Source organism: Xiphophorus hellerii, chromosome 9 (genome assembly GCF_003331165.1).
Source record: "Xiphophorus hellerii strain 12219 chromosome 9, Xiphophorus_hellerii-4.1, whole genome shotgun sequence".
NCBI classification, from domain to species: domain Eukaryota; kingdom Metazoa; phylum Chordata; class Actinopteri; order Cyprinodontiformes; family Poeciliidae; genus Xiphophorus; species Xiphophorus hellerii.
In genome coordinates this window covers 5,800,282-5,815,937 of record NC_045680.1, presented here as the reverse complement: position 1 = coordinate 5,815,937, position 15,656 = coordinate 5,800,282, and the positions used below count along the sequence as shown (strand labels likewise).

Genomic DNA, 15,656 nt, shown 5'->3' with positions numbered 1-15,656 from the left:
CAACTTGATTTGCTGTCACCAGTAGTCTGCAATAGATCTGGTTGTTCTACTATACCTTTTGTGTGCTTCTCTGTCTGATTAGCACTGAGGGGTTTATGAGGCTGAGTTGGGCTGACAGACAGGCTCGATCCAGTAGTTTCCTTACTGCATAGTGGACCATTACCCTCAGACACCACAGGAAATGCTCCTTCATCTTCTGTACAACTTCCTTTGATCTGGGAGATTACAATAATCTCGTTGGTGGATGATACCTGGTTCTGTGAGGATGTCTTTCTCGTGTCCTCTAGGACAGTGTTAGCGGCATCATTTCTGGAAAGATCTGAGTTGTTCTTGGCTGATTCAGCAACATCAACAGCTTTCTGTTCCTAAAAGAATAAGTCAAGCAAAATATATCTGATCAAAGTTTCATATCATGTAACTATAATGAAAATAAGGTAAAATCCTGTATAATATAATCCATAAAATGTATTGGTTAGGATTCTGTATTTGAGGGGTAATCGTTCGTCCGTATTTCTCTGAAGAACTTAGTTCCTGTTTTATTTTCTAGGTCTCCTTCTATTTGTGCTGGGTTTCATTTTCTTCTGGCTTTCCTGTCAGTGAGTTTCCTTGTCACCATTTTAGTATTATTGTTAATCTTACTTTTTTATATATATTCACCTTCCTAAAATAATGGCCCATGTCTTTTTTGCCAAAAGTGATTAGATGATGTTTTAGGCACAAAAAGAAAATCACTTTTGTCAAAAAATAATGTAGGCCATTATTTTAGAAAGATGACAATATTGTTTGTAACACTACAAGAACTTTTTGTGTGAACCTCTACATCTGTTACACCTTGATTTCCCCTTGCAGGACATTGAAGGCTCTTTCTATTCTCGTTTGGTAAATTAAGAACTTCTTGTGTGGAATTACATTTTCCTTCATAACTGGATTCTTCATGTAGTTTTGGTTTTTAGTTTTGTCCCATTAGTTTCCATAACTTGCATCCGTTTCTTAGGTCAGTTTCAACTATTGTCATTCAGTCATTAGGTCCACCTGGTCCCAGTAATAACTCTTTCCAGTATGTGTCTCCTGGTTTATTCAATTCACTCCAAGTGGCTAAGGAATGATATGTCATTTACTTTGTCAGTGAAATGATTCTAATTTGAGACTGGTATTTGTTTACAAAATACTGCTGCAGAAAGCTGTTTGGTATTAAAGGCATTTTCTGAACCCATAGATGAAGGGCTTAACCAATGTTAAGACTTCATCTTCTGTGTAAATAACAGAACAACATTCAATTAGAAGCAATACAGAATAATGTATTTACATTAAAGTAATTATAATTAAAGTAATATTATTTATAGTGTTAACATAAGCCTTAAAATAAAGTTGCAACTCTGCTTGCTGCACTTAGTGCTGCCTCAGGTTTGTTGAACAATTCAACAATCCAGCAATTAGCAAGTCCTACAAAGGAAGCGATGCGGTCATTTCTCTGATCCGAACAGAACATTTTTGAAAACATTTCCAGAACAATCTTAAATCCATGGATCATAAAAATATTAACTTGAAAATTACTTATTCTATGAATGTTTACCTGTATTTCATTCTGGTGCTCTTGTTCAGTTTGTACAAAGTGATCTTGATCCTTGTTTTGGTTCTCCTTTGTGACAGCAGGCTGGTTTTCTGACGAGGAGGCATCTAGGAGGATTAAAAAGAGGATATAATTAAAGGTTAACATAAAAAAAAAGTCATGCAACCCTAATTTCCATCTTGTGCGGGCCAAAAAATGGAAATTAAGAAATACTGCAAATTAAAAAATAACAATATTAAGTCATTAATGTAGACGCCTTGCAAAAGTATTCATATCATTAAGGTTTTTTTCATATACCACATTTTCTTTATTTTACACAAATCTGAAAATTGTGGAATGCATATGCATAAAGCACCTTTTGCTTGGACACACCATAAAAATTTTGTGATCATAACCCTTCAGACGTTACCCAATTTGTAAAATCAAGTCAGTCTGTGTATAATTCACTTATAAAGTGAGTATTCCTGGTAAAGTGTTATGTCCCAAACGCAATCTAGAAATGTCAGGGGGGAATATAACAGTAAATGACCAAGCAATGAAGAGACAAAAACCAGGAGGATATAGTTAAATCTTTACTTAAAAATAACCAGAAAAGTCTCAAGTTTGAAGTCTGGAAGCTAAAACAAAAATAGAGGTGTACATAATAAAATCCAGGGTTTCTAATAAAAAAAAACAAGCTTCCAGCATCACCTAACCTGTGAATGGCTTGACTTCTCAACCTCAAAAACAAGATCCCACACAGCTACGAGCTAGAACACAAAGGAGGAACGAAGAACCAGTTCTCCACAACACCATTACCACACCGCTCAATAAAAGAATGGTAAACTCACCCTGCAACATGGGAATAAGCACACACACAAAGCATTCAATTTTCTGCAGCACACTAGCTGCCATCACATCACCAAAAAGCTGCAACACACACATACAGCCTAAGTGGCCCTGAGATCAGTTCCACACCCAGCTTTATACTTTGCTCATTATGGGACAGTGTGGAACCAGTTGTGCCTGCTTAATTTGCAGGAGCTCCGCATCAAACTAAAGGGGAGAGACCTACATGCAGGCATCACTGCATGTAACAAAAGGCCTCTGAGGGTTGTCAATAAAAATTAGGGTAAAAATATAAAAATTTGTGAACATTTCACAGAGCAGTTTTCAATCCATGATCAAAAAAAGGTTCCAGAACATGACCACCCAGTTAAACTGACTGGGCCCATGGCCCATATCTCAGAGACCCACAGTTCAGGTGAGAAAATGTGGTGGTAGGATACCTACTGGTCATCCACTCAACATAAAAACCAAAGCTACAATGGAATGGTTTATCAAACCAAATTCCTGGATTACAGAGTGCAAGTACAAGTCCAAACCCAAACAAAACTGAAAATGTGTCATGATTTAAAAATTGATGTTTACAAAAACTTTAAATCAAATCCAAACCAGATTGAGACAACTTGGAAAGAAGGTAAATATTTAATTAAGATTTGAAAAGAAGGTAAAGACATGAATCCTTACTTAGAGTGAACTGTAGTAATATTGACTGAGGGGTATCTGAATATAAATGCACACCAAATTTTCACAATTGTATTTGCAAAATATTTTGAAAACTCAAAATGCTTTTCTGCCCACTTCACAATTATGTGCTACTTTATGTTGTTCTACCACAACAAATCATAACAAAATCTACTTAAGTTCTAAGTTGTCATGTAGAAAAAAGGATTAAAAAAAATAGGTCTATATAATACAGCAAATTATGTTTAGTCTTGAATTCATTTTAATTATTGTATTAAAAAAACAACCATTTGTTATCTAAGTTCTCATTCCTTTCTAGGTTAAATATCCATCAGTTATTGCTATATTGTTGTCCAAAGTTCCCTTGAAGATAATTAAGGTGAAAGAGGGCACTGTAAAGCCATAAAGGGATTTAAAGTTCATATTTTATATATTGTTTTTACCACATCAATAAAATAGGTAAAGGGTTAACACTGAGATACTACAGAAACATCAGACAAAGTGTTTGCCTAAAAGAAACTAACCTTGCTTCCTGTTTTGAGCTAGTAGATAGAGCTTAAACCCACAAGAAGGGCAGAATTTATATGAACTATCCACTCGATTTCCACAGTCTGGACAGAAGTTCATATTCCTGTTTAAACAAAAACAAAATAAAGAATAATTGTGTATACTAAGTTTTGGATAATATAAAGACTCAATAGATATTTGTGTTACCTTGTAATTTAGGACATCACATTTTATGAAGACTGCAGACTTACAACCATTAAAACAATCTTACACAGTTCGACTTCCTCCTTTTCCTCCTTTGTCTTCAAAGCTCAAAACTATGAAAGAATGATTGAAAAATAGAATGAAAAAATCAAAAGAAATCTACATCTTAACCTCGATATGATTAACAATTTGTATCCTAAAGAACAACATTGAAAATATATGCTAAGAATATCACGAAATAATAGATATAAGCAACCGATGAGAACGATACACCTTCAAAGAACTTCAGTGGGTCCATTCATGATTAGGTGTTTTAAAATACAATTCTTAAATGTATTATTAAATTAATCTAGACTAGATTATGAGGTAGGCAACCTACCTTGTTAGTTGTGCTCCTTGACAGACTAAAAGTGAAACTCTGAGACAATGAACTTTACTATATAGCGCTTGGTACTTTCATTTTCATTTACAGTAAAAGGAGTGGCAGTATTGCTTTTTCACACAATGTTCTCAGTAACAGAACCAAAAAAACATAACACACATCCTTTCAGTTATGTGTGTTAATTAAAAATGGCAAAAAAAAAGCAGGATAACTCTCTAGATTTTCTACTGATCTGTCTCAAAATTACTCAGTGCTGTTCTGTAAACTAAATCATGCTTTCAATATCTGTCATCGCTGGCTTATAAAATTATCAAGCATACAGCAATTGTAATGTTTTAAATGTTTCTTTCAAACTTAGTTGCGAAAAACAAAGTCATCATTTTTCAATAACAAAGTATCACCTGAACTACAGTGGCTGCAACATTTCAAAAAATCCTCTAAAAGTGCAGTAGTTAACAATAAAATCCAACAACTTTATAAGCACATCTCTTACCTGCTGATATGTTACACTGTGCTGTCAGTCAAATAATAACAATAAGTAGGCTGCATCAGTATCGCTTATAACTAACTACCTATTCTTGGGTCATGTTACCAGAAAAAGTATGGGTCTCTATAAGTGCTTCCCTTCTCTTCTTTTATACTTTAAATTAAAACAAAAATGAGGGGTCAACATCAACTACGCTGGGGTTTCTTGTTCCTTGCTAAATTTCTGCCATAATACAATCTGTAGCAAAAGCAATATCAAGTTGTATGTTCAGACAACACAAGATGTTAATGTCAGATATGGCCATTAGGTGGTAGCATTGGATTATATTGTGCAATGACCCTTTCATAATTTGATCTCCAATCCTTAACAGACCAGCATTATTTATGACACGTCACAACAGGACAAGCACAAATGTAGACATAATGTCTGTGGTTCACTTGGAGCAAGGTCCAAGGTCTACAAGACCAAGAAAAATTATGTAATGGTCATGTTAATCATTACAATCATCCAGTCATTGACAGTTATCTGAAAAAGGTTTGAATACATTTCTAAGGATTTGGGTTTCCATCAAACCTGATAACTATTATCCAGAAATGGAGAAAACATGGTGAACCTTCCCAGGAGTGGCTTCCCTACGAAATTATTAATCCACAAAGTCACAAAAGAACCCAGAAACCCATCGGAGTCTGAATCAGAATGAGAATCAGCTTTATTGGCCAAGGTTACTTACTCATTGAACCAGATGATAACAATTATCTTTTACAAATTTTTATATGCTTTAATTCAGGTTATCTTTGTCTGAAGTTAAATCTTGTTTAATGATCTGAAACATTTAGATGAAGGAAAATAGCAAAAACAAGAAAAATCTTTGGGGAGGCAGATATTTTTTCTAACATTGTGTATATAATTAAGCAGCCATGCAAAAGTGTTTTTATTTGGCTCTTTAATCATATTCAGTTTGTTGGCCAAGATTGTGTCCACAAAAAAAATCAGTTCAACATGCTCAGAGAAAATAAAAGAAAGGGAAAAAGGAACAGTAAGTACATGTATCTCCCTGTAGAGCCAATTTTTTATGGAAAGAAAACAAAAAAAGAAAGGCAAGTCATGGTCGTGCCTATATGCTTATTGTTTAAAAATCATGTTAAATCCCATATCCATTTATTGGGTGAACTGTTAAAAATCTTAACAGGCTTGAGCTGTGTGTATCTGTGTGATGCAGTGTGGGAGCTAATCTCAGTGCTGTGTTGTTGAGTTTTCCTCCTCCTCTTTTCCACCCACACATCTCTTCCACATACAAACGCCGCTGCTCTAGGCAGCCAATCGCCACCTCTCCTCCTTTGTATTGCTTTTACCTGCGTCACTCTGCACATGTTACCATGGTGATCACTGATGCTCCCCCCACACTCTGTGTCTCTGCTCTTCCAGTATGAAGATGAAGCCGACTTGTGGCTGGTGATGCAGGCAGGCTGCAGACGTCATCAGTCCCTTGGGAAGAAAGCCTATTTTTACTGGTGGGCACAGAGAACACCAGGCTGCCAAACATATTTATGGAAGCTCCTCTAATCCCGGTCTGCTGGGAAACATCACGGCCCATGCTCTCCACCTCCCTCCCCATTCATTTCTCACAAATGCAAATCAGTCGAATACTGTGCCCAAAAATCAAGATAGCAATAACTGTGATAGTTTTATGTAATCCTGCTCTAGTATTTCTTATGTTTTTTTCTGAGAGGTTTGAGACAAACATTTGTCCTTCCTTTGAAATAACAAAAAGGTTGTAATGTGGCAGCAAATCTGACAGATTAACTATAAAAAATAAACATAGTGTTCTGACTTCAACAAAATATCAAAGTTACCTTAAACCACTGGACATTTACGTGCAAATTAATGAATACTAAAAGAAAAGCTCAGTTGTTACAAGGTCTTAATCCTAATTGTTTATTTAAGATGTTTTAATCATATCCACAGGGATGTGTCCAGGTTGGTGGGTGTGGCTCTACCTCTTCTGATTGTCTGTCAACAGATGCGTCCTCACAGCTGGAGCTCATCAAGCCAACTCAGGAGGAACTTAAAGAGAAGTTGAAGTAGATGCCACATTGTTTTACTCCTTGAGTGGTTATCAAGCCTTCACTACTTTGTAGTGATGGTGAGATGAAGCCTCATGAGGCATTGAACCACTTGAGCCAACTGGTTCGAGAAAGGGTTCATTTCTTGAGGCTTCATGTGCACACGAAACCACCTACTGGCCAGGTGTATAATCACAGCCAGCTGTATCTTAACACGTGTGATGCATTGAATTTTTGTCTATTATGGCTCTTGGGAATGACTTCACAAAAGGTGTAGGACGAAATCATTTGTCTACATAAATTATGTATACACATATGTGTATAATAAAATATTGTTTGAATGTATCCTCTGTGTGTAATTATTCCCAAAATAGTAGTGTCATGTGATATGGCATGTTGTGTAATAATGTTTTTCTGTGACTCTAGAAAAATGGCCTGGGCTTAATCAGGCAGAGGACAGTGAAAGTGCTTGTGGAACTAGGGAGGGGTAGTGAATAGGCTAATGCTTGTGTAACTTGGATGATTTCATGCATTTTTATTAAGAAACAACAATTTCTCCACAGTTTTTGGTTTCAAACGATTTCTCTTTTTTGACACTACATGGATGAGGTGTTATTATTGTACCCCAACTCCTTGGAGCACAATAAACACCTCACCTTTACAGAAAATAAGAAACAGTGAAAAATACAGTTCCTCATAAGCAAACCTAATGCATCTGCAAATGTTCAGTTCACCTTACCTTGTTAGGGCTTATCAAATCAAAATGTTCCCACATAGGGGAAATCCTCCTCTTTCTCGCCGGCTCCATCCTACTCCTATCCTGTCCTCGCGCTCCTAAATCTCCTATCTATTAATCTCTCTCCTAAACTCTCCAAACACCAAACTAACTGTCTCAAACTAAATGACCACTATCCAAACTCTGCTATCCAAACTATCAAAACTCTATCCACTCTCTCAACTGACCGCAACTCGCCTACAACAACCCACATTTTGAATGGAGCCTGTGGGGTTTCTAAAGCTGTCAAACCCCGCGCCAACATCTGAGCCACTTCCCGAAGCAGTCACGTGGTACAGCCAGGCAGCGAGGCTTCGGACGTCATCGTTTTCGGCTCCTCCCCTAAATGAAGCAAGCCTCGATACGCGCTTTACGGAAACGCCCCCTCCATTACTCGACACACGCCTCGAAGCCTCGGCACATCACGTAACATCACTACTACTTTGCTCTTTGATATACCCTCTTGTCCTCCTTTTCAGGAAACAAGTTCGCACTTCATTCCCCTCCTGGATTCTTGCACACTGTCTTTCCTCGCTCTCCAATTTTGCTGAAGAACTCGCCTGAGAATTGCCTGAAGCTTCTCACCTCCCCTGATTCATGTAGTTTGAACTACTCCACATCCGATGATCGTACTTACCTACCTGTCCACCTTCCAGCGCTTTAGAAGAAAGAAATCATAACCAACAAACACCACTTTCAACCATTATCTGATCTAGGCCTCTGTGGGTATACTCACGTTCTTCATGGGAATTTCACCATCTTTTCAGCAGTAAAATAATCACCTCACTCATCATCTCCATCATATACCAATCAAATCATACTTGTCTTTCCTCTTATATTCTATTCTATTCGATTCTAGCCCTTGGAGAAACCAATATGGGGCTTTTTTTTTTCAAACATAATTTTAAAATCCAGTACCATGTACCAATATAAAATCAGGTTAGCCTGTTAAATAAAACATACAGGAAACTTACATAAAAATTATTTCAAATATGCTATTTCAGTTTTCAACTGGATACAGAACCTTTAGCGCCTTAGAAGCATCTTTAAACAAAATGCTAGGCTATGCAGCCACATCAATATGTAGATAGACATTTACAATTAAACACTTAAGAATTAAGAATGAAAGATCAACGACAAAAATACAGCTGTTGTTTTACAAAGTTAAAACCAAAACTCCAGTTTCCAAAAACGAACACAAATCTTAACGGTCAACGGTCGCCAAGTTCGCTAGTAGTCGACCGTTAGCATCTACAAATTACATTCATTTATAACCATACGAAGATATATATATATATATATATATATATATATATATATATATATATATATATGAAGTAAAAACTTATTTTCAGAAGATTTACAGTTGATATAAGTCACTGAATAGTGATGACTTACCTCAGAAAATGAACGGACATGAAGTACCAACTTCGAAGAGACACTTCCGGGCAGAAGCTAACGGCGTTAGCCCCGAGATGCTCCAACTGGCCTCTCCTAAACCCAAAGGGTCGAGCTCAATTCGTCTCTCCGTAAGCGTCTGCCTGGCTCTCTTTAGATAAGAGAACCTCCTCACATTTCCACGTAATGTTTTATTTTCTTCCATTCCAACCACAAACTTTGAATAATGTCTAAAACTTCCTCTTCAAACAAGGACCCACTTGTGATTCCCCTCGCCTTACGTGCACGCGACTATGAATATAAGCAAATTAGGTCTAAAATTCATTATGTGCTGTTTGGTATCTGAATTTTTTATATCTATGAGCTGCACAGATTATGAGCTATAGTCCTTATGAGTTATAAGTATAGTCACAAGTTATGACTATGAAATAATGATCAAATTCATCTGTTAAATCAATAAAAATGTAAAAAGTACTAGGCCAGTGGTTCCCAAAGTGTGGGGCGCGCCCCCTGGGGGTGGGGGGGCGCAGTGCCATTGCAAGGGGGGCGTGGGAAGCCGTCTGGATGAATGAAAAAAAAAACAACAGACAAAAGTGTTTTACTGTAAAGATGGTTTGTAGTGTGTGTTCTGTTGCAACCTGAAGTGTGAAATAAACTTCAGTGGAGTTTGAAAACAAAATATGTGTATAGGTTTATGTCTAGTTGAATGATGTTTGTGCCCAGTTGATATGTTTTTCTTTCTTTTTTTAGGGGGGGAGAGAGGAGTATTGTAATCCATAGGGGAGGCCTAGAAAATCTTTGGGAACCACTGTACTAGGCCTACATTTTTTGTTTGCTATGGTATTTCCTTGGTTTGTATGCAGACAAAGGAGAGAATTTTGAGTTTAATCTTAGCTTTCTGATGTTTTTTGTCTGAATTATGACTTTATTCTGAGAATTATGACTTTAATCTCAGATTTTGACGTTAATGCAGATGATGTATTATGCCGGAGAACTAGGTTTCTAGAGGAACATATCAGTTTAAAGTGATTTTTATGTGAGCATTTTAAATTAGAATTCTGCTTTACAAAAAATTCAACATTTTGAGAAAAGTCTGAATATTTTTTTTCTGCGGACTTCTAAGTATACAATTGTACAATTCGCTTTGTTTTTGCTTTTCTTTTTTAAAATCTTTACTGGCTACCTTAAGTATTTAGACAGAATCATATTTCTGAGAGTTTCCCCTTTGAACGACCATCCGTCCATCCATCCATCCATCCATCCATCCATCCATCCATCCATCCATCCATTCATCCATCCATTTTCTTCTGCTTATCCGGGGTCGGGTCGCGGGGGTAGCAGCTTCAGAAGGGAGGCCCAGTCTTCCCTCTCCCAGACATTTGTTCCAGCTCCTCCGGGGGACCGGGGGAATCCTGAGGCGTTCCCAGGCCAGCCCAGAGACATAGTCCCTCCAGTGTGTCCCGGGTCTTCCCCGGGGCCTCCTCCCTGTGGGACGTGCCAGGAACACTTCACCAGGAAGGCGTCCAGGAGGCATCCTGACCAGATGCCCGAGTCACCTCAACTGGCTCCTCTCGATGTGAAGGAGCAGTGGCTCTACTCTGAGTCCCTCCCGGATGACCGAGCTTCTCACCCTATCTATAAGGGAGAGCCCAGACAACCTACAGAGAAAACCCATTTCGGCTACTTGTATCTGTGATCTCGTTCTTTTGGTCATGACTCAAAGCTCACGACCATATTCCTTGGCATGTAAATCAAGTAGAAGTTAAAATACTCAAATGTGAAGCACTTATTTAATAAGCTAAATGTTCAGTTCTCACTTATTACTAAGTGAGAGCATACGTATTTAATATGCTTCCAGGTGTAAGCCATTTACAGATGCCAGGATACAATATATTTATACTTGGCAAATGTTGAGTTTTCACAAATAGATCTGCTTTTATGTTTTTGGGATTTGTTTCATCCATTCATTTATCGGTTCATATGTCCACTTATAATAATTTTGGCTTTAATGTACTTGGCCAGTTCAATAATGCATCTATGTTGTGTAGCATGAAAAATTCAGCCGTTGTTTTTGTTATTTTCCTAAGTCAAAATAATTTGACAGCTTGTATTTTGAGTCTTAATAGGTACTTTTTATGATAAAAAGCAACATTAATCCCAGCAAATATTTAATCCAGTTGAAGAAAATTTAAAAAGAGCATAACTTTTTCAGGCAGCCAGGAAAAGTAAGGAAATCGATTTTAGTGTTGTGCAGCAAAGCAAAAGCAAATTTATTTACAACAATACTGACCTGAGATTTTTTTTAGCTATTTAAAATCTGCTTATGCAGCCTTTCTCAAAACAGGCATTTACTATAATATATACACCACATATTTCAGCAACTTTTTGATTATTATTTTTGATTTCATCAAAAGAAAACATAACAGTCTGCAAGCAGTTCTCCATGTGGACGTTTTCCCAGCAGAAACACAGTTAAAATCACCAATAAATCTTCCTAACTTGTTAACCTGATAACCCACATTGGTAATTTCAAAGTTTGATTGGTCGACGTTGTGTGGTAACGTATGAGCAATCTGTAGCATTTAGATAACCTAACATGAAACTCCGTCAATTGTGGGGACACAGCAAAGACTCCTGAGATACAGAAACAGTCATCCACTCCCAGTACTTTCAGGCTGTGGGGTGGCAGTAAAAACCACTGAGCCACTGCAGCAGCAACAGCAAAGTTTCTGTTCGGATGTGGCACATAAACACATTTTTCTCCCACATGCTTTCCAAATGTCTCCCTTATCTATTAACACAATCAAAAAGCTTCCTGAACCAGCTGTACTGTAAAAGATAACAACAATAAATCTGGAGTGATCAATTTAAGGTGTTTTTATTACCTCACTTCTAATACTTAAAACGAAGCGTTCAGTTTTGATGAGACTTTAACAAGATTTTCCATCAAATATGATTTACATTTTTTCAGTTTCAAATTTCAGCTGGAAATTGTGCGGAAATCTCCACTTGAGGTTCATGAGACATGCTTCTTAACATTTATGGATAGATTAGATCAGAACTGCAGATCAACAGTACAGAACTGTGTTGATCTTTTTATTAAATATTCCATGTTGTAATTAATAATTGTAGCAGCTAAATGCCAACATATAGCTTCTCGGAAGAGTTGCTAAATTGTGGCTAAAGTAAAATATCATTTATAAAAAGTTGGTTGTACTGGGAAGTTCAGATCAACTTTTAATACAAACAAAACTGATCTGATTTAATACTGAGCTTTATGTTTCCATTTACACCAGGAAAAACATCAAATTTTTCCTTAAAAGTAGCATGGAAAGTAATATTTAACAAATTCACGTTTTTCTCTTCAGTGTTTAACAATGAAAAATCTGGGCCTACAGAGGTTTTGTGGTTTGGAGTTTGAAATTGTCAATGTGTGCTGCAGTCTGTTCAGGTGTGTCGTGTGAAAAACCACCAGTGCACACACTAATGCGCTTCTCTGTCACGGCATGGGGTTCCTACATCCTTCGTCACGGTGGAACTTCACCCACACTTTGAAACCACGTCATCAGGCCCAGTGGAGCAGCTTTGTGGGACACAGATACTGATTTATGTTAATTACGACCACATTTTTACTTTTAAAATGGTGCTAAAAAGTGAGCATTGTGAAAAGACTAAATGTTCTTTATTAGGTTATATAAGTAAAGTGGTGGAAACAAGTGTTGAACAACGAAAATTACAAAGAAATTACAGGAAGAGATAAACATCAATGATTGAATGAATGACTTTTTTTCAGAAGGTTTGCACACAAAAATTTAAGGCAGTCAGATTTACAGAAAAACAGAAATAAAAAAAGAACAACTTGAATTGTAAAGCATATATCTTGTCAATTTATGGTACACTACACACAATATGAGCCTTAAATAAAAACAAAACAAACAAAAACAAAAAGAACTTGGACTAGTACTAACTCTATTCCAAATTTAAGTCCAAAAACTGAAATATTCCTAAAATAAATATTAGTTCTCCAACCAATACAAATAATCATTCTTCATTATGATGTTCTTGCTAAATTTTAAAAAAGGTTTAATAAAGCAGAGTACAGTTTATTGTTTAGTACATGGAACTTTGTTATTGAACGTACAATTTCTTGGTATTTTAAAGATCTGGTTTGAATAAAAGATTAACTGTACATTAATTGTCAGAGTTTCTGTTTATTATGAAGTTTCAATATTGGATATGTATCAGTTTAATATTCATCCCCCTAACAATACATATGGCAGTAAAATAGAAGTATAACACGTGTATTTCATCTTCAAAATGTCCTTAATTTCTTACAAACTGGATTAAATTTAGAAAACTTTCACTTTAATGCAACATAATTTCTACTTAAGTTTTATTAAAAATGTATGTAGGATCCAGAAGCACTAGAAATCTAATGTTAGCTTTATTAATTGATTACATGAACCATTTTTTAACCTGTTAAATGGTAGATTTAGACATCAGAAGTTCTTGCAGATTAAAATAGATTATAGAAACGTTTACTACTGAGATTGAGTGGGAGAGAAAACTAGTCTGTCAAAACTGTACCATATGTAACACGGGAGTCAGACATCTATCTCGGAAACAGTTGTAGAGCTCGCAGATATTTTTAGATTTTCTTTTATAAGCAGAATCTAAAAGCCACATTAGCTTTCGAAGCAGTCATCAGTTTTACAAACAAAATATCGAAACAATGTAGCTCAACAAACCTCCAGAGTTTGCATGAAAAGGTGAGTGTGACAAAGGAAACAAGATCTAAGATAAAGTTTCAGTTTTGTTTCTGTACCAAAGAGTCACATATGTGTAGTTCAGGTACTAAATCCAGTCTGAACACTTTATTACCTTTAGAGATATTTTAAGCTTTTATTTATTCACGCCCATTCTCACTAATCAAACCATTTGTCAGCACAACAATAAAAATAACAAAATGTTTTCTTTTTGTTCTTCATTTATTTCAAAGGACTCTCAAAGAACCAGATGACGGATGCCTCAGAACTGTTCACATCCGCCCTGCTCGTTTATTTTAATTACATTTCAAACCCACCACACATCAGCTGCATGTTGCTCAACCCAGTAGAGACAAAAACAAACTACAACAAAAAAAAAACAACAATTTCCTTTGGGAAGGGTGGAAGTTGAATCATCCTCACTGATGCCAAACATTTCTGACTGCGATTCATCACAATTTGTCTGAACATGCAGCTCTAATTCAGAGAATGGGATGACAAATACTTCTGGAGATCTTAATGTTCTCCACAATTTAAAGTTGACTCATATTTAAAGGATTCATTAGTCATCTGACTGATTACTGTGAGCTGGATGTTAGTACTGAATTACAACGTAATATTATGAGCAATGTTTATTTTTCACCTGGTTAATTCTTTGTCGGTTTTCTCTGTTTTTTTTTTTTTTTGTTTTTTTTTTCCACCTGTCAGGGAATATTTGCATTTTAAGGAAAAGCTGAATGAGCTGTTGTAGAAACTTTGGCAATAAAATCCTGATTTCCCAATCAGAACATCAACAGTTCAGAAAAGTCCAAAGTCAACATGTTGGCGTCTCATTGTGTGAAACGCTTTGGGATAAATTTATAAATAAATTGTAAATCACCTTTCACCCAACTTTATATATCAGTGTAAGGAATTTGTTTTGGATTTTTTTGGCAATTCTTTTGTAGTAAAGCAGCTTCCAAAAGTATTGGCGCCCCTATAAAAGAGTGTTTTAAAAAACCCTGAAAATATGTATATATTTTTTCTTGTACGAACATCATCTTGAACATTTTATAATTTATGTAAATTTAATCACTACTGTAAGGGGTGGAGAGGTTGAGGGTTAAGAAATAACAGTTTTTATCCAGATCACTTTCATGAAATTGTGAAATCTTACTGAACTGGTAATCCATGTCTTCCAGATTCAGTAGCGTAAAAGCATAATATGACATGTGAACATGCCATACAAGGTAAGATAAGGTAGATTTATTTATATAGCACATTTCCAGCAACAGGGCAGTTCAATGTGCTTTACATGAATTAGAAGGAAATACAAACGAAACAACAAACCAAACAAAAGACAAAAGGTAAAAGTGTAAAGCTACATATTGGTTCCCCATATTTAATAATAAGTAGTCCATAATTTATAAACTAGTGGGAGTTTCTCTGGATTCCTGTTCTTCACCAAACTAAATGTTGGTTCTCTGTGTTTGATTCTATTAGTAAGTATAAAACTAAATGTTGGTTCCAGTTAGTGCAGCAGATGTGTTATTGATCTTTATAAGTCAGGAAATGGCTACAAGAAAGTAGATCAAATCTTAATGTTCCATAGCTACTACCAAAGAAATAGTTAGAAAGTTAAAAAACAATTGAAAAGGTGATCCACACAAAACCAAATTTGAGAAAAAAAAATCCAGCTGTCTTACATAATGAAGAGGATAAAGGAAGAGAAAAAATGTAAGGGACACAACTAACATGTGAAGCACATTGTTCCAGTCAGATTAAACCAAAATGATGCTTTTTGGGCCTACATGCAAAATAAGTGTGGAAGAAACTAACATTGCAGACCACCCACACCTTCTCCAAGGTGAAACATGGTGGGGGCAGCATAATGCTGGGCGATTGTTTTTCTTCAGTACAGATAGGGAAGCTGATAAAAGATAATAGCAAGAAGAATGGAGACAAATTAATGCTGAAATTAGACCTGTTTGAGGACGTAAAAGACTTGAGAGTGCAGCG

General features: G+C 36.2%; 1 protein-coding gene across 2 annotated transcripts in view; it reads right to left on the bottom strand.

The window, feature by feature from the left end:
* LOC116726134 (E3 ubiquitin-protein ligase rnf213-alpha-like) overlaps nucleotides 1-4,226 on the bottom strand; it is a 61,207-nt gene extending 56,981 nt beyond the window's left edge. For both annotated transcript variants that reach the window (XM_032572687.1, XM_032572688.1), the window contains exons 1-5: nucleotides 4,167-4,226; nucleotides 3,791-3,900; nucleotides 3,601-3,707; nucleotides 1,574-1,677; nucleotides 56-365 (exon numbers count right to left, since the gene is read on the bottom strand). In XM_032572687.1, coding sequence (XP_032428578.1) covers nucleotides 56-365; nucleotides 1,574-1,677; nucleotides 3,601-3,703 — 517 coding nt within the window. In that variant the 5' untranslated portion in view covers nucleotides 3,704-3,707; nucleotides 3,791-3,900; nucleotides 4,167-4,226. The remainder of the gene's footprint in view (nucleotides 1-55; nucleotides 366-1,573; nucleotides 1,678-3,600; nucleotides 3,708-3,790; nucleotides 3,901-4,166) is intronic.
* Nucleotides 4,227-15,656: the final 11,430 nt, after the last annotated feature.